The following is an 18,195-nucleotide window of genomic DNA, read 5'->3' on the forward strand; positions in this document are numbered from 1 at the left end:
ATACCAGCCTTGCAAAACAGTATTTCTTTAATATCTAGACATATTAAAATAATCCGTTCTGTGGGTCTGAGCGGGCTGAAATTTGCCAGGTCCTCATGCCGGAAGACCTTTGCCATAGTGGCCAAGTTTCAGCCTGCCACGACCCCCAGAACCGGAGATACAAAAACAAGTTAAAATCCCCTATTAACTTTAATGCAGGATTCTCCGCTATAGCTAAAAGAAATCTCTGCTTTTCACTCTCCCATTGAAATCAATGGGCTCCGCCGCTATAGGCTTTCAATGGAATAACTCCGCCATTGAAGTCAATGGTAAAATTACAATTTTCACTTTTGCCTACACTCCGTCTGGTTGATCCGAGAGGGCTGGAAATGGCCATGCAGTCATGCCGGAACAGTGACTACCTGCGACCAAAATCCCAACCCTCTGGTACTCACAGAACTGGAGATATAGGCTTACACTTTTTACCCTTTCGGACTTAGCCGTTTTAAAGCCACGCGGCTTCCCCCCATTGGAATCAATATGGCCGGCGCCGGCATAGGAAATGCATGGGCCGGCGCCGCCATAGGATTCAATGGGACCTCCGCTACCATTGGTATCAATGGCGCGACCCTCGTGGCGAGCGCAACCCTTTACGGGGGTCCCTCATTCTCGGACCCGGTGGTGGTTGTGTGTGGTGGTTCCTAGGGTCTAGGGGCAAAAAGAATTTTATTTCTGGGTGCCCTAGAACCTAAGTTTCCCACGCCAATTGTATTTGAACTTGAACTAATGTGATCAAAAGCTCTTTTTCAGATATTGTATCTGCTTCTGCGGTCTGCGGTTTGGATGGCTGCCAACCCGTTCCTGGAGGTCAGCGTCGAGGATTCCCCATTGAAATGAATGGCTCCATTGACTTACAATGGGGAACCGCCGCTCCTCCTCTCGGGCGCCACCTGCAGGTCTTCTGATGAAAATGGGTCCAAATCGTCAGTTTCCCCATAGGATCGTATTGAGCTTCAACGGCGACCTATGGGGAGCTGCAAAATGGAGCCTGCAAAGGCGGGAAAATGGAACAAAAGGCTATAATCACTTAATTAACATTAACCCTTTCCCTCCTGCATAGATCCCAGTGTATGTGTTGGTGCAGACACTGGAATGGGAACAATACACATTTATAGGGGAATATACATTTGGGTGCTGAAGCAGGGTAAAACACATTACTGGACCGCAGTCCAGTTAACCCCTTGCTTCCCAAGTGAGAGCAGGGGGTGGCCAAATGGGGTGTAACCCCTTTAATACCGGACCAAACCCCCTCTCCCATGACAACTATGATGACAGATTAGAATTTAAATATTGTGCAGAGAGACCTTGCTCAAAAAAAACCCTTGGTGGTAAATGCGTGCTGCCTGGGAGAATGGCAATATGAATATAGAGGTGTACCTAAGAAGGGTACAAAAAGATCCCTGTTGTAGGCGCACTGCAGACCGTTATATAATAATGTGGTCAGAGGTGAAATAGTGTTAAGAATAAAAACAATTTTATTAATCTAGTAGGTGTAATTAAAAATGATATATAACCAAACTTGGGGTATATATCAGAATGCTGTAGTCACTCAGTTTAAATGGTCTGATAGAGCTTGAACACAGTTCCCACTTCGTTTTAGGAGGAGAGGAGGGTAGAGGATAGGGTTAATTCCCAATTGGTTAATCGTCCCTAAATGTTATCGTTACTGCAGTAACACTGTCAGTTTGCTGTAGGTAGATTTTTAGATCGTCCTTGTTGTGTGCTCTGTTGAGTCAGTCTGACTGTGCATGCTATCAGGTTTAAATGCAAGTCTCCTGTTTATTTGTATCAGGAAAAAACAAGTGTGTATACAGATACACTTCCGGCAGATATATTGAATCCCTATACAAGTATACTTCGTGAAAATTGTCTAACTGCGCATGCTCCGTGGTTAGTGCATAATTATCCTGTTTACCAATACGCAGAACATGACGAAAGTTGGCGTCGGGGTGAGTATACTTTTGGTATGTACATCTAGTGTGTGGTCTTATAAGGATTTACGTCAGATATTACTAACGTTAAAAGGTCTCCTAAGTATAGCGTATTAGGCTGAGTAAACGTGACACACTAGTTAAGCGTACGTGGTGTTTTATCACTGAGAACGTAATGTTGTCAATATTAGAGCTAGTATAAACCTTCAGTAGGTAAAATCTGCTTAGGGGTATTTCCCTTGAGCCTTAATTGAAGCAGGTCTGCTGCCTGCTGCGACAGCATTAGTCTGTCATGTTGTCTCTAAAGTATCAGAAGGAGTGCATAAATATGCATGTAGAACAGATAGAATACCCTTTCAAGTGAACTTCGTGGAAAACGTCTAACTGCGCATGCTCCGCGGTTAGTATACAGTTATCCTGTTGATCAATACTCAGAACTTAGCGAAGGTTGGGGTCAGGGTGATTATACTTTTGGTATTGTGTACTCTAGTGAGTGTTTACGCCAGGTGATACTGACGCTTGATGTCTCCCAAATGTAACGTATTAGGCTAAGCAAACGTGACAAGCTGATTAGGCTAATGTAGTTTTTATCTACTCTTAGAATTTTATATTGTCAATCTCAGAGCTAGTATAGCCCTTCAGTGGGTGAAAACTGCTTGGGGGTGTTTCCCTTCAGCCTTAGTAGAAGCAGGTCTGCTGCCTGCTACGAACACATAAGTCTGTCATGTTGTCTCTAAGGTTTCCAACGGAGTGCATATATATGCATACAAGACAGATGTAGTACCACATGAAAACTTTAAATAGATCTGTGAAGGAGGACTTCCAGTGACGCCCTCCATCATGGCTGCTTGCTGAGAGAGCTCCGGGGACCTTCATTAATAAAAGCAATCGCTGATCACTTTACCCCGAGCTTTCCTGGCTCACCCGACCACCAACAGTCAGAGGAACAAGGAAGAATGCAGGCAAGAGTCAAAAGACCGACAACCCAAGGCGTAGCGAAATACTTCCCCCCCGCACAGAAAAGCCCCGAGACGAGGATGCAAGATGGCGCTGGACCACGCGGCCCACCCGTTGAAGCGAACAGGCCCCAGCAGCCTGGGGGAGACGCAAACCCAGAAGACCCGCTCTCCCGCTCCTATATGGAGGAGCTGATGACCAATATGCATGCTAAGCTGCACAACTCGCTGCAAGACGATCTAAAGGCGGTCGTCTCAGAACTGAAACGCGAAATCTCGGGCCTAGCAGACCGGACGGCCGAGATTGAGCTCAAGCAGGGGGAAGACCGCCAGAGGCTGATGGAGGCGGAGGATGAAATCTTCCGGCTGGGAGAGGAGGTGGCGGGTCTCAAGGAGGAGATGGAAGATCACGAAAACCGTGACAGGAGGCAGAACCTCCGAATCCGGAATGTACCGGAGACAATACTCCCGGACCTCCTGCGGCCCTACCTCATCAAACTAATCACCGAAGTCTGCGGGGAAACGAACCAAAGCAATATGGAAATCGATCGGGAGCACAGGGCCCTCGGGCCTAGATCAGCAGATCCCAATAGACGGCACGATATCATCGTTCGATTCCATAGTTACTCTATGAAAGAGAAGATACTAAATGCCTGCCGAGCACTGGACTCTGTTGTCTTCCAAGACGAGGCCTTACAAGTCTTCAGTGACCTCTCGAAAACTACCGTCAACAAAAGAAAAGAAATCAAACCGCTTACCATGCTACTACGGGAGAATGGGATCAAATATCGCTGGGGATTTCCATTTAAACTAATAGTCTCCAAAAATGGAAAATTTCTGGAGGACACCGGAGGAGATGCCCGGGTTTGCCAGATCGCTGAGCCTCTCCCCCCCGCCCTCGTGGTCGGAGACGGAGCGCCCAGCGAGAGGCACCGAGGAGGAAGATAGATCTATACGCTCCTCGCAGAGAATAGCGGCGCAAACCCAAAACAAAAACAAGTGAGCCGCCCAAACCGAATACTGCCTGCCTGCAGATTGGCCGTTACCCCGCTCCTGAACCACTCCGCAGCCCAGAACCCCCTTCATGAGAGACACTCGGAAAACCTCCAGAGGGACTAACCCCCACCATACCGCATGAAGATTGGAACAGACGGCACTCCACATGAAGATCTTCCTACCTCCAGAGCACCGATCCCCAACAACTGCCGAGAGGACGGGACGTCCTCTAACCCTCCACTCCTTCCATTTTATACCATACTGATGGAGTCCAAGGACCGAGCACGGCCAGGGACGGCACAAAGAAACTCTGGCGGAGATGGAGAAGGCAACCCTGCCTCATCTTGTGGTCTGTATGGGGACTTATGGGAGAGGGAGGGGGGAGGCCCCTGGCCTGAACTGGCATACGGACATGCTAAAATGGCTCCCGTTCTGAAGAGTCACCCTAAGGAGGGAGACCCAACCCTCCAGTAACGTTAGTTATATATGTTTAAGGTTGTCGGTCCCGAGTTCCCAACGGGTTGTTATTTATGTACTTTTGCCTTAGTTACTACACCCTTGCATACCCCTTCTTACATAAGTAAAAGTTGCTAGCACAAGTGATTGCCCCCCACATAGAGTGCTCAACCGGTACCCTTCCCCCCCACCCCCCTCCCACCCCAGTTCTCCCCCCCCACCAACCCCATACCCCCCCCCCACCCCCCTCCGCCGCTCGCCCTTCCTCCCTCGCCAAGTGGGCAACCTAAGATCTATACTGACAGTGAAAATGCAAATTAGGGCGAATACAGGCTGTAAGATGTGCTTAGTGCCTAGAAAGGCGAACCTGACGGCGAAAGTAACTGTAATATTTTCCCACATGAGCCCAGACGCTCCACATGTCTCCCCCCCGAACGCAATACTGATAAAACTGTGGTAAAACTGTAATAGATGAAGGCCAATGTTTGTGACCAACTAGATCTCTTTCACATGAGCAACTCCCCTCTCCCCCCCTCTCCCCTTCCCCCCCACGCCCCCTCCATCACCCAGCCCGACCCAAACCGGGCCAAGATTCTTACCGCCCCATCTAATATAAGTTAGGGTGAAGACAGGTTGTAAACTGGTACTATTGCCCAGAAAGACGAAAATAATGGTGAAAGTAAACCTAATGGTGTCTACTGTGAGTCTAGGGGCTATCAAACCTCCCCCCCCTATTCCTGCCTTTCCCGCCTCCCCCCTACCCTCCCCTCCCTCCCCCTCTCCCTCCCCCCTCAACAAACGCTATCCCCCCAGATGTACCCACACGTTAACCCCCCCCCCCAGAAGAAACACAACCAACCCTAGGCAAAATAACGAACCCCAAGCATAACTTGAGGGAATAATTACACCCAGCCTAGCACCAAAGCCCTGGCCGGAAAGCGACTAAGCCGTAAACCCTGAGAGGCCATTCACGAAAGGGGCCAAACAGATTCGCAACACCCCCCCTCACCCCCCCCCCCCCCCCCCCCCCCCCCGCCCGACCCAACACGGACGAGCCCAGGAGGAGCAAAAGGGTTCCTGACTAATCAAAGGTCCCCACCTCTCTCGGACCTGTTGGCGGACGAAACCGGACGTACTCCCCTTAGGGTCTTAAACCCTAACTACCGGCCCTTAGACCAGACAGGTTCTATACCTTTGAGACCATGACAAGGTCTGCTTTCTCTTCTCTCTCAACCCTGCTGATACTGTCCCAGCAGGTCCCCCCTCTCCCCCCTGTCCTCCCCTCCCCCACCTTCCCACCCCCTCTGGGAGGCCACCCAGAAGTGTCAGGACAACAAAAAGTTCACTGACCCTAGCAACAGGGAAGTAGCACCCCCTACAAACAGACATTGGACCATCCCTAGTGGGAAGGGTAAGGTCCCAAGACCCGAAGAGGGGAAAAGGAGAAATAAAGAGAAAATATGGCTAAACAAAAAATAATCAAAATAGTATCCCTAAATGTAAAGGGTCTACAGACCAATAAAAAAAGGAGGCTCGCCCTCCAAGAATTGAAAAAATCAAATGGGGACATTGTTTTCCTCCAGGAAACGCACTTCACATCTCAGGACCCGCCCAAAACTTTCCAAAATGCATACCCCATGAGTTACTACTCATCATTTAGTAGTAAAAATAGGGGAGTTGCTATTCTGATTCGTCAGGGCACTCCATTTAACCTAACAAAAATAACAACTGACCCAGAGGGTAGATTCATTGTTGTGTATGGCTCACTAGCGGGATCCGCGGTCGCCCTGATCAACCTTTATGCCCCCAACGAAAACCAGATAAGCTTTCTAAAACAAGTACTGGAGGAAATTGACCCTGCATACATGTCGTCACTAATAATAGCAGGAGATTTAAATATGGCACTTAACCCGTCTGAAGACAAGTCGTCCACTTTGGGACGCTCGCACCCAACCCAGGTCCTAAGACTAGGGAGAAAATTTAACGATATTATGAAGGAATTTTCCTTAGTGGATATTTGGAGAGCACAACATCAGGGACAAAGGGATTATACCTTTTATTCGGCCCCTCACCAGACCTATTCGCGTATCGACTACTTCCTTGCTACCACGAATATCCTGGAAGCAGCAGCCAACTCTGACATCGGGCCGATTACATGGTCCGATCACGCACCCATCTCTGTGAACCTTTCGACCCCATTTGTAAAAACGATATCTTATAGCTGGAAACTGAATGACTCCCTACTTAACCATAAAGAAGTAGAAAAATAGATTAAAATAGCTCTCAAGGATTACTTTAGATTGAACTTCGACATGGTCAAGTCTCCAGCTACCCTGTGGGAGGCCCATAAGGCGACAATTAGAGGCAATCTCATTTCAATAGCATCCCACAGGAAGAAAGTCACATCAAAACTAATCAAAGAGCTTACAGACAAAGTTATAAAGCTTGAGCAGCTGCATAAATCAAATCCCTCGAGGAAAATTTACAAAATACTATCAGCAGCCAGAAACGAATTAAGAGATATCCAATTGGAAAACGTAGAAAAAGCTCTCAAATTAACAGGTCAGAGGTATTATGACAAGGGGAATAAAGCCGACAGACTTCTTGCTAGTAAGTTAAGAGGCATACAGAAAAGATCGCAAATTACAGCGATCAAGAATAGGTCTGGTGAGATAATATACAGTGAGAAAAAAATAGCAGACGAATTCACTAAATTTTATACTAAATTATATAACCTGAGAAACCACTCTGCTAATTCACAAATGGCCGACCAGGAGCCAATTGTAAATTACCTAGCTGACTGCGACTTGCCCTCCCTGACAGAGGAGGAAAATGCCATTTTAAATGGGAAAATTACGCTAGAAGAACTAACAGCGGCAGTGAAAGCTTCTAAAGCATCCAAAGCGCCGGGTCCAGACGGCTTTACAAATACCTACTACAAAAGGTTCCTACCCATACTATCAACCTACCTAATAGACCTCTTCAACTCCTTCATGGAAGGGAATCCTATCCCAGCGTCAATGTCCGCAGCCAACCTGGCGATCATTCATAAAGAAGGGAAAGATCCGACACAATGTGGTAGCTATAGGCCTATATCTTTGCTGAACAACGACCTCAAATTGTACAGCAAGATATTGGCAAATAGATTAAACCCCATATTACCCAGACTTATCCACCCGGACCAAGTTGGATTTGTCTCTGGTCGCCAAGCGACGGACAACACGCGCAAAATAATAGATATAATCGACCACACCCATATGACCAATACAAAAGCGATGCTGTGAGCTTGGATGCAGAGAAGGCATTCGATAGAATAGACTGGCTATTTCTGGACAACACCTTGAAAAAATTCAGATTTAAGGATACTTACCTGACAGGGGTCAGAGCTCTTTATCAGAACCCGTCCGCCGCAGTCAGACTCTCAGGTGGAATATCCGAGAGATTCCAAATTAAAAACAGAACGAGACAGGGATGTCCCCTATCACCTCTCCTCTTTGCTCTCACGATCGAACCACTGGCGGCCAAAATACGTAATAATGCGAATATACAGGGCATAGGAATAGGAGATACACATGATAAAATATCTCTTTTCGCTGATGATATCATTCTAACTCTGTCCAAACCCCAAACTTCCCTTCCGAACCTTCAAAAGGAACTGACGGATTTTGGCAAGATATCTAACTATAAAATAAACAGCGGAAAATCCGAAGCCCTAAATCTTAGCTTACCAGAACACGAAGTGAAACTTCTTAAATTGAATTTTAGCTACAGATGGTGCTCTTCATATATTAAATATCTGGGAGTGAATATATCAAGGCACTATCGAGCTCAATATCAGGATAACTACCCAGCCCTCTGGGAAACAATCAAAAAAGACCTAGATCAGTGGGAAGGTTACCGGGTCTCATGGATTGGGAGAATGACATCCATCAAGATGAACTCCCCAGACTTTTATATTACTTTCAGACACTCCCGGTCCATGTACCCAGCACTGACCTGAAAAACATACAAAATAGACTGTTTCACTTCATTTGGTAGGGTAAAAGACCCAGGGTGGCCAGATCGGTCCTGTTGGCATCAAGCGGAAGAGGAGGTATGGCTGTTCCAGACATCCTCAAATACTATATAGCTGCGCAATTGAAACAAGCAGTTATGTGGAACACTGATCCGGCCCGATGCTGCTGGATTGATATAGAATCTCAGTACGCTAGAATGCCTTCTCTGCAGGCCTGCCTCTGGAGCCTAGACAGAGGAGATAGACAAGTCCATAACTTACAACTAAAAGCGTCAGTACTTACATGGGAGGTCTGGACGAAATACAAGACCCAATTTGGGCTTTGCTCGCCCAATCCACAGCTCACGCCCATATCCAATAACCCCAAATTCCCCCCAGGCTGCAGATCTAAACTTTACGAGCAACTAAGAAAGGGAGAGATCGGGACGATCGCGGATCTTCTCAGCTTTGGAAAGCTCCTAAGTTATCAAGAACTCCGCACCAAATATAAAATAAGAGAACTGGACCCATTTAAATACCTACAAATCCGACACTTTACCCAAAAGATATGTCCAGACCCAGAATTCCCCCCTCTCACTAAATTCGAGAGATTGTGCAAAGCTAATAGTTACCAAAAGGGACTCATCTCTGAAATATATTCCGAATGAGAAAATTCAACGACTCCCCAAGACCACAACTACATGCTCAAGTGGGCAGCAGCTTTGAACACCACAATAGAGAGAGAGATTTGGGAAGAAATTTGGGAGGCAGCCTCGGGAACATCTATCTGCACAACAACCAAGGAGAACATCTATAAAATTCTCTATCACTGGTACCTAACTCCAGAGAGGTTAAATCAAATCTACCCCCTGGCGTCAGACTTATGCTGGAGAGGCTGTGGTCATAGAGGGGACATGGCCCACATCTGGTGGTCATGTCCGGAAATGATAAAATACTGGGCTAAGGTCCAGAATTTAGTTAAAAAGATCACTGACCTAGAGCTGCCTATAGACCCACTGACCTACCTGCTTGCATGGCCAATCACGGGAAGTGACCGTCCAACCGGGAAATTAATCTCCCTCATTTTTACCGCGGCGAGATGTGAAGTAGCGGCTGCCTGGAAGAGGCAAACCACTCCCTCTATGAGGTCAATAAAAAAGAGGACCAGTGAAGTGATGCTCATGGAGAAATTGACGGCCATGCTTAAACAGAAACTTTTCACATTTTACAACATATGGGAGCCATCGATTCTCCACACAAGAGGAGATGGCCCTATAAACGGTGAATCGGAGACTGAGCCGTGAGCTTCAATTTAAACAGGGACAAATTTGGGAAAGGCCTCCCAGGAAGGGTACACCCCCCCCCTTTCCCCCCCCTCTCCCCTACCCCCCTTCCCCGTCCCCCACTCCCCTCTCTGTCCTCCCTCTTTGAGGACTCCACTTTCAGAGACAGCTAAGCCTGTCGCTCTTTTCCCCACTGAATGGAAAAAACAAAATGTTCTGTATTAGGCCGTGAATTATGTATGTGAATATATTTTGTACTAATGCCTAATAAAACTATTTGGAGAAAAAAAAATCGATCTGAGAAGAGCTCTATAAACTGAGTGAAATATCAGACTCTAGCAAATATTAGTCGGCTATGACCCGACATGCGGCATGTTTCGTCGCTGTCTGCGACTTCTTCCGGGTGGGCGTTTCTGCGTCCCTGTCGGCCCCTTTATACCTTGTTGGTGCCATGGCAACCGGAGGACGCCAATTATGCCGTACCAAAAGTATAATCACCCTGACCCCAACCTTCGCTAAGTTCTGAGTATTGATCAACAGGATAACTGTATACTAACCGCGGAGCATGCGCAGTTAGACGTTTTCCACGAAGTTCACTTGAAAGGGTATTCTATCTGTTCTACATGCATATTTATGCACAGTTTCTTGGCTCCATTTCCTCTCTGAATGAGAAGAGTGAGCTGCTAGTTCTAGGAGATTTCAACTTCAATTGGCTTGACCCTAAAAACCACAAAATCCAGATACAACTCAAGTCACTTAACCTATCGCAACTCATTTCCCAACCCACAAGGACAAACCTGAAATCGCACAACCATTCCTTGCTAGGCTGGATTCTCTCCTCAAACCCCAGCAGAATCCAATCCTCTGGCATCCTTCCTGACATTTTCAGTGACCATGCAATAGTGTACTGTGTAAGGAAAATTAAACCACCCCATTCAAGCCCTAAAGTTCTCCTCACTAGAACATTTAAAAACTTTAACCCACAACAGTTTCTGGATGACCTTACCAACTGCCCATGGCACAGAATCGATTTAATTCCCGACCCCGATTCTGCGCTCGACTATTTCCAATCCATCCGAGTTCTTAAAACTCTGCGATACCCATGCTCCACTACGCAAAATAAGGGTACGGGGGCCCACCTTCCATGGGTTACACCTGACCTTATAGCACTCTACCAGTTCAGGGATGCCTTGTGTAAAAGCTACAAAGTAACTGGCACTACCAAGGATCTCAATCACTACAGATGCATGCGGAACATGTGCACAAGGCAAACAAGGCATGCAAAAGCACAATATTACTCTGACAATCTCCACCAAAATACATCAAACCCAGCTAACTTCTGGAAGGTTATCAGCAATATATTCCAGCCTCCTAACCATCAGCAACCAAGTAATATCACTAAGGGGGATATTACTCTGACAAACCCCACTGACATTGCAAATGCATTCAATGATTACTTTGTGGGGTGTGCCACTAACTTATTAGGGAAACGCAGCACAAACCCCAAACATGAATCTCATCCTGGGAGTATCCCTATAGTCCCACCCCCTCCCAACACTGCCCACAATTTTCAATTTAGTCCAGTATCTGAAGAGGAGATTACACAAGCGCTCGTCAAACTAAAACTAAGCAGCCAATGTGGACCCGACTTACTACAATCTAGGTTCCTACGACTTGGTGCCCCAGCCATTGCCAAACCAATTGCGTCCATAGTCAACTCTATCCTGTCTGCAGGCCATATCCCTAAGACCTGGAAAACTGCCAGAGTTGTCCCAATCTTCAAAAGTGGGGACAAAAACACTGTCTCAAACTACAGGCCAATCTCACTTCTCCCAATTCTATCCAAAGTAATGGAAAAATGTGTCCACTCCCAATTAAGCGATTTCTACACCAAGACAAATTTCCCTAGCCAATTCCTGTCTGGGTTTCGTCCCAAACACTCCACCGTAACTACCCTGCTAAAAGTTTGCAATGAAATCCAGTGTGGAATGGAACGGGACAACTCACTGGTGCAGTATTCCTAGATTTTGCAAAGGCTTTTGACACAGTTGATCATGCTATCCTGCTTAACAAACTCCAGAGCTCTGGAATAGGGAAACATGCTTTAAACTGGTTTCAGTCCTACCTATCAGGAAGATCCCAACATGTGTCCATCTCAGGCTCTAACTCCAACCCCCTGGATATCACCTGTGGTGTCCCGCAAGGCTCTGTTCTGGGGCCCCTACTCTTCTCAGTGTTCATTAATGATCTTCCCACAGCTTGTAAGGAAGCCTCAATACACATGTATGCAGATGACACAATCCTATATGCACACAGCCATAGCCTCTCTGACCTACAACACATACTTCAGTCTGACTTTTTGAGACTCGAAAACTGGATTTCCCAAAACAAACTGTTTTTAAACACTGACAAGACTGTAACAATGGTATTTGGGACCAAGACTAAATTTGTAAAGATTCCAGTGACTGAGCTCCTGATTAGAACCAACGCTAACACCACCCTAACACCTGTCACTAGTTTTAAATACCTGGGCTTATGGTTTGACTCCCACTTAACATTCGGGATGCACATTGATACCCTGACAACCAAGACCTATGCCAAACTAGGGGTACTTTACAGGAACAAATCCTCCCTAAGTCTCCTGGTCAGAAAGCGTATCGCACAGCAGATGCTAATGCCAATTATTGACTATGGAGACATAGTATATGGCTCGGCTCCTCAAACCCACCTTAGCAAACTTGACACCCTCTACAATTCAATTTGTCGTTTTGTTCTCCAATGCAACTACAACACACATCACTGTGAAATGCTCAAAGAACTAGATTGGTCATCACTAGAGTCTAGGCGCAAAGTTCACCTTTCCTGTCTCAACCTCAAATACTTTCTGGGCAAGCTACCCAGCTACCTGAACAAGCTCCTCACCCCTACCACATACAGCACCTATCACCTGAGATCAGACTCCAAAAGACTGTTCGTGGTCCCAAGGCTCAACAAAGTATCCGGACGTTCCTCCTTCTCCTTCCGTGCACCCCAAAACTGGAACAACCTACCAGAGACTCTCATATCCACCACCAGCTTAAGTTCTTTCACATCTAAGGCTGTCTCACACTTTAATCTGGTCTGTAACTGTTTCATACGCTCATTATATATATTTTCTTTAACTGTGCACGCAATGTCTTGTATATAATGTATACCTTGTTCATTTATGTAACTGTATTTGTAACCATGTATTATTTGTTTTACTCTGTGCCCAGGACATACTTGAAAACGAGAGGTAACTCTCAATGTATTACTTCCTGGTAAAATATTTTATAAATAAATAAACTTTAGAGGCAACATGACAGACTAATGCTGTCGTAGCAGGCAGCAGACCTGCTTCAATTAAGGCTCAAGGGAAATACCCCTAAGCAGATTTTACCTACTGAAGGTTTATACTAGCTCTAATATTGACAACATTACATTCTCAGTGATAAAACACCACGTACGCTTAACTAGTGTGTCACGTTTACTCAGCCTAATACGCTATACATAGGAGACCTTTTAACGTTAGTAATATCTGACGTAAATCCTTATAAGACCACACACTAGATGTACATACCAAAAGTATACTCACCCCGACGCCAACTTTCGTCATGTTCTGCGTATTGGTAAGCAGGATAATTGTGCACTAACCACGGAGCATGCGCAGTTAGACAATTTTCACGAAGTATACTTGTATAGGGATTCAATATATCTGCCGGAAGTGTATCTGTATACACACTTGTTTTTTCCTGATACAAATAAACAGGAGACTTGCATTTAAACCTGATAGCATGCACAGTCAGACTGACTCAACAGAGCACACAACAAGGACGATCTAAAAATCTACCTACAGCAAACTGACAGTGTTACTGCAGTAACGATAACATTTAGGGACGATTAACCAATTGGGAATTAACCCTATCCTCTACCCTCCTCTCCTCCTAAAACGAAGTGGGAACTGTGTTCAAGCTCTATCAGACCATTTAAACTGAGTGACTACAGCATTCTGATATATACCCCAAGTTTGGTTATATATCATTTTTAATTACACCTACTACATTAATAAAATAGTTTTTATTCTTAACACTATTTCACCTCTGACCACATTATTATATAACGGTCTGCAGTGCGCCTACAACAGGGATCTTTTTGTACCCTTCTCAGGTACACCTCTATATTCAGATTAGAATTTAACAAAGGTTGAACTAGATATCATTTTGTCAAACGAATTCGCTATATCACTAGAGACAATGGAGACTTAGAAAATCAGACCTGGACCCGAGACCTAGGCTGACAATACACAGAAATCCTGGGAGAAGTAAGAGGAGGGTGAGGGTGGGATTATACTAAAAAATCGCCGGCAGCTGAAAACAAATTGCTGTAATGAAATGAAAGTAAACAAGCTGCGTGCCGCGCTTACTGCAACGCGTCCGTCGCCTGAAGAGACTTTCAAAATTGTTTTCTTGAGGCGCCGGCCGAGTGACGTGAGCGGTTCAGCCAATGAAGGCATACCGTTTACTGCCACGCCTCCCTGTCTCCTCTTCTCCTCTCCTGTCTCCCCTGTATGTTCAAGATGCTGCTTGGCGGCAGCACAGGGTAACGTCACCGGCTCCGCTGCCGCTCAGCGGCATCTGGTGTCATCAAGGCCTGAGGGGAGGAGAACAGAGAGGTAGAGAATGAGAAGAGGTGGGAAGAGAGAGAGAAAAGCTCAGCTAAAGAGAGTGACATAGGAGACTTAAGAGAGAGACAACGAGCATGTGTGTGCGTTTGTATCGTTGTGTGTCAGTGTGTGGGAATAATACCTATGTATATACAGGATGTGTATCTGTCTCACTGATTTCCCCCCCCCCCCCTCTCAGCCTGCAGGTAGCGCTGGAGGAGAAGCAACAACGCATGTCAGTGCTGCAAGAGGGGAAGGCGTGTGCAGAGCGGGAGGCAGCACAGCTGAGAGGCAGCCTGCGTGACGTGGAGCGCTCGCACATAGAGGCTCGCAGGCAGCTGCAGGAGCTGCGCAGACAGGTGCAGCACGGAGCACTGCAGGGGCTGGGTTATCAGATACCTTTGACCCCTTCTGCAAAGGCTTTACTGGCCCCTCTGGTACTAAAGGGGTTTATCTCATTACTGAAGGAGCCCGCCATATATTGTTGATGAAAAGCTGCTGGGTTGCTGTTGACAGGGTAAAGGCGTAATTTGTGGAAAGTCTTCGACTTGATTTGACACTGATTGAGGCACCTGTGCAGAAGCAGGGATATCCTTAAAACCTGTCCTGTTGGTGGCCCTTGAGGACTGGAGTTGGCCACCCCTGATCTACTTTGTTCCTAGCTTTCCATCCAAGCGTCATTCATTGCAGCTCATCCTTACCTCGAAACGCTGACATTTGTCAATATGGGTTTTGACTGAATGCACCATCATCCTTTCCTCCTCCTTCTCCAGCACTCTGTTGACATTAGTATGCAGCTCAAATGCACAGTCCTACACATGTTAAGATGGGAAATTGATAACTCAACGTTATCTAATCATTACGTGTTAAGCAAATTCTGCCCCATTGCTCACAGTACATACACGTGCAATGAATTCAATGTTACATACCTTAGTTATGTCATGTTAGGGCTATTTTTATGATTGGTCAGTAGCGGATTCAAAATCCGCCGCCAATAGACACTTACCTTGGTGCCACCCGTGCTGCTGCCTTCTTCTGCAGCGCCGCCCTCCTCCTTCAGCGTTGTGGTGTCACATGGTGTTGCGTTGCCATGGCACCGTGATATTGCGGCCTCACGCTGAAGTAGGAGGCGGGCGACACGAAGGGGAAGGTAAGAACTTTACAGAGGCCCTGCTGTCTCCCCCGGGCAATAGGTGTGGAAGAGAGCGGGGCCTATGTATATGGAGGGGGGGGGGGAGGAGAGGAAATTTGTCACCCCAAAATGTTGCCGCCCTAGGCCCGGGCCTAATGGGAAATCCGCAACTGCGCACGGCCCATGTATGTCCAAAAGTCATCAATTTCCCAGTTGCTCTCATTAGGTTAAACGCTTCAGAGGAACATTGTAAAGAGTTGTTGTGTCAGCTTGGCGAAGCGGAGTCACCCCATGGCATTGCTCACCCTGCAGGTGAAGACTCTTGGCGGAGAGAGCGATCAGAAGGACCGGGAGGTGACCGAGCTGCAGGCCCGGATACAACAGGAGGAGCAGAAAGAGCAGCAGAGCCGCAGAGAGTCACTGGAGCTGAGGCAGCGTATCACTGAGAGCGAGGCTGAGAGAGAGGCTGCACGCCGGGAGGTGTGTGTCACTGAAACATAAGCACCTCATTCTGTACAAGGGCAATACACATGTCAACATATCGGTCAGTCTGACATTGCATTCCTCCGGATTCATTGTAACAATGGTGTTTAGAATATATATATATATATATATATATATATAATAATGTTATTGTATATAATAGTATTATTGTGGCTTCAAACCCCTGGACTAATTCTCCCCTCCCCCCCCCCTCAGATCTTGTCTCTGCAGCAGCATATATCAGCATTAGAGTCGTCCTCTCGTCAGCGAGAGAGAGATTTTGAGCAGCGCTTAGGTGAGAGCCGTCCCGGAGAGCAGCTCCTGCAGGAGACATGCAAGACCCTGCAGGAACAGTTACAGAGAGGGAGCAACGAGGCAGGGGAACTGCGGCTGCAGCTCGGAGCCTGCGAGACTCGACTGAAGGCTCTGGAGGTAGAGCTGAGCAAGTCGCAGGCGGCACGCAGAGAGGCCGAGGCCAAGCTCAGCGGCCTGTACGCAGCACTCAGATGTACCCTGGGGATCCGGGGTCGCAGCCCGTCACCACACAGAGCTGCCTCCCCCAGCAAAGGTGAGATCTATAGAGGCACGGCCTAGGGCGAGGTGAACATGGGTCGGAGAGACTATAAATCTAGGGCAGGACAGAGGCTGCGATACAGAGCATATAGAGCGACGTGAGGGATATGAAACCTTAAGCCATGTTATTGCAATCGACACCTTCCACCCCCAGAAGACCCATTATGGTGCCATTCAAGTGAATATTTACTAAGTGGTGTTACTTTACCTGCTGTGCCCATTCCCTTGAATTAGCAGCAAGGGACTATATATTTTTTCTAAGCTGTGCTGGAAAGTGTTTCAAGCATGGCTTAGCAAATATGGCCTTAAGATCCTAGAATTAGATAGTTCAAGTATACAGAGCCTGGCATCTTTACCCGTGGACACCTTAAGTTTGCACAGCCTGGTATCTTAAGGGGGAATGTCACTGATATAAAGTTTAGCTCAGTAGCACAAGCCAGCTCTTAGAAAACACCAGGGCTGGATATAAAAGCTTGGATACAGACCAGTGGGACTGAATTACCATGGGGTAATGAAAACACTAAGGCTCGATAGAAGGATGGAGAACATAGAGAAACATTTCCTCACTATCCAGGTGCAGGACAGATACAGGTATTCCATGGCCCAGGATCCCTTGGACTAAACTACCTGATATCTCTTCTGAGTAAGTGATGGAGCATGTTTAGAATTGAACAGCCAGATATGAGAATTGAAACATTTGCTACTTGGATTGTCTTATAGAGAGCCCCTTGAGGCACTGTGATAAAATGCGTGTAACCTTTAGGATTGGGTGCCCTGGTAATATAGACTGAAGAATATAATATTATACAGTTCAAAAATAGAGATTCTGGCATCTTTAGCACTCGGCGGGTAAGGGATGCACAGCCAGGTACCTCTAGGATTGGAAAGCTCAGTGATATAAAGCTTTGCACTTCAGGGTCATCCATCTCTTGGATGAGGACACCCCGGGACAAGACCTTTCACTCCCAGGTCTAGACAGCTCAATGTCTCCTGTGTTGTAGATTATACGCCTGTCCACGTCTGTCTGTAGGTCTTAAAAGCTCTTTTTGTGCATTGTTAGAGGGTCGAGCTACTCCGTCCTCTCAGGCAGTGTCTCCGGACCGCGGTCACTCTCCATACCCCGAGCTTGAACTGGAGGCTGTGAAAGGAGCCCTGAGAGACTTCCGGCAGATACTGAGGGACGCCCAGAAGGAGAGGGTGAGGATACAGACGCATCACATTACCTGCATGCACACCATGCCTAGTACCACTGCGCACCACCTGCATGCACACCATGCCTAGTACCACTGCGCACCGCCTGCATGCACACCATGCCTAGTACCTCTGCGCACCGCCTGCATGCACACCATGCCTAGTACCACTGCGCACCGCCTGCATGCACACCATGCCTAGTACCACTGCGCACCGCCTGCATGCACACCATGCCTAGTACCACTGCGCACCGCCTGCATGCACACCATGCCTAGTACCACTGCGCACCGCCTGCATGCACACCATGCCTAGTACCACTGCGCACCGCCTGCATGCACACCATGCCTAGTACCACTGCGCACCGCCTGCATGCACACCATGCCTAGTACCTCTGCGCACCGCCTGCATGCACACCATGCCTAGTACCACTGCGCACCGCCTGCATGCACACCATGCCTAGTACCACTGCGCACCACCTGC

The 18,195-nt window shown here is 47.2% G+C and overlaps 1 protein-coding gene across 2 annotated transcripts in view; it reads left to right on the forward strand.

Annotated features, from left to right (window-relative positions):
• Positions 1-18,195, forward strand: part of CROCC2 (ciliary rootlet coiled-coil, rootletin family member 2) — a 229,604-nt gene that overhangs the window by 134,282 nt on the left and 77,127 nt on the right. For both annotated transcript variants that reach the window (XM_075569542.1, XM_075569543.1), the window contains exons 25-28: positions 14,536-14,695; positions 15,781-15,948; positions 16,168-16,519; positions 17,585-17,721. In XM_075569542.1, the coding sequence (XP_075425657.1) occupies positions 14,536-14,695; positions 15,781-15,948; positions 16,168-16,519; positions 17,585-17,721 (817 nt within the window). The remainder of the gene's footprint in view (positions 1-14,535; positions 14,696-15,780; positions 15,949-16,167; positions 16,520-17,584; positions 17,722-18,195) is intronic.

Source organism: Ascaphus truei, chromosome 14, assembly GCF_040206685.1.
Source record: "Ascaphus truei isolate aAscTru1 chromosome 14, aAscTru1.hap1, whole genome shotgun sequence".
Lineage (NCBI taxonomy): Eukaryota > Metazoa > Chordata > Amphibia > Anura > Ascaphidae > Ascaphus > Ascaphus truei.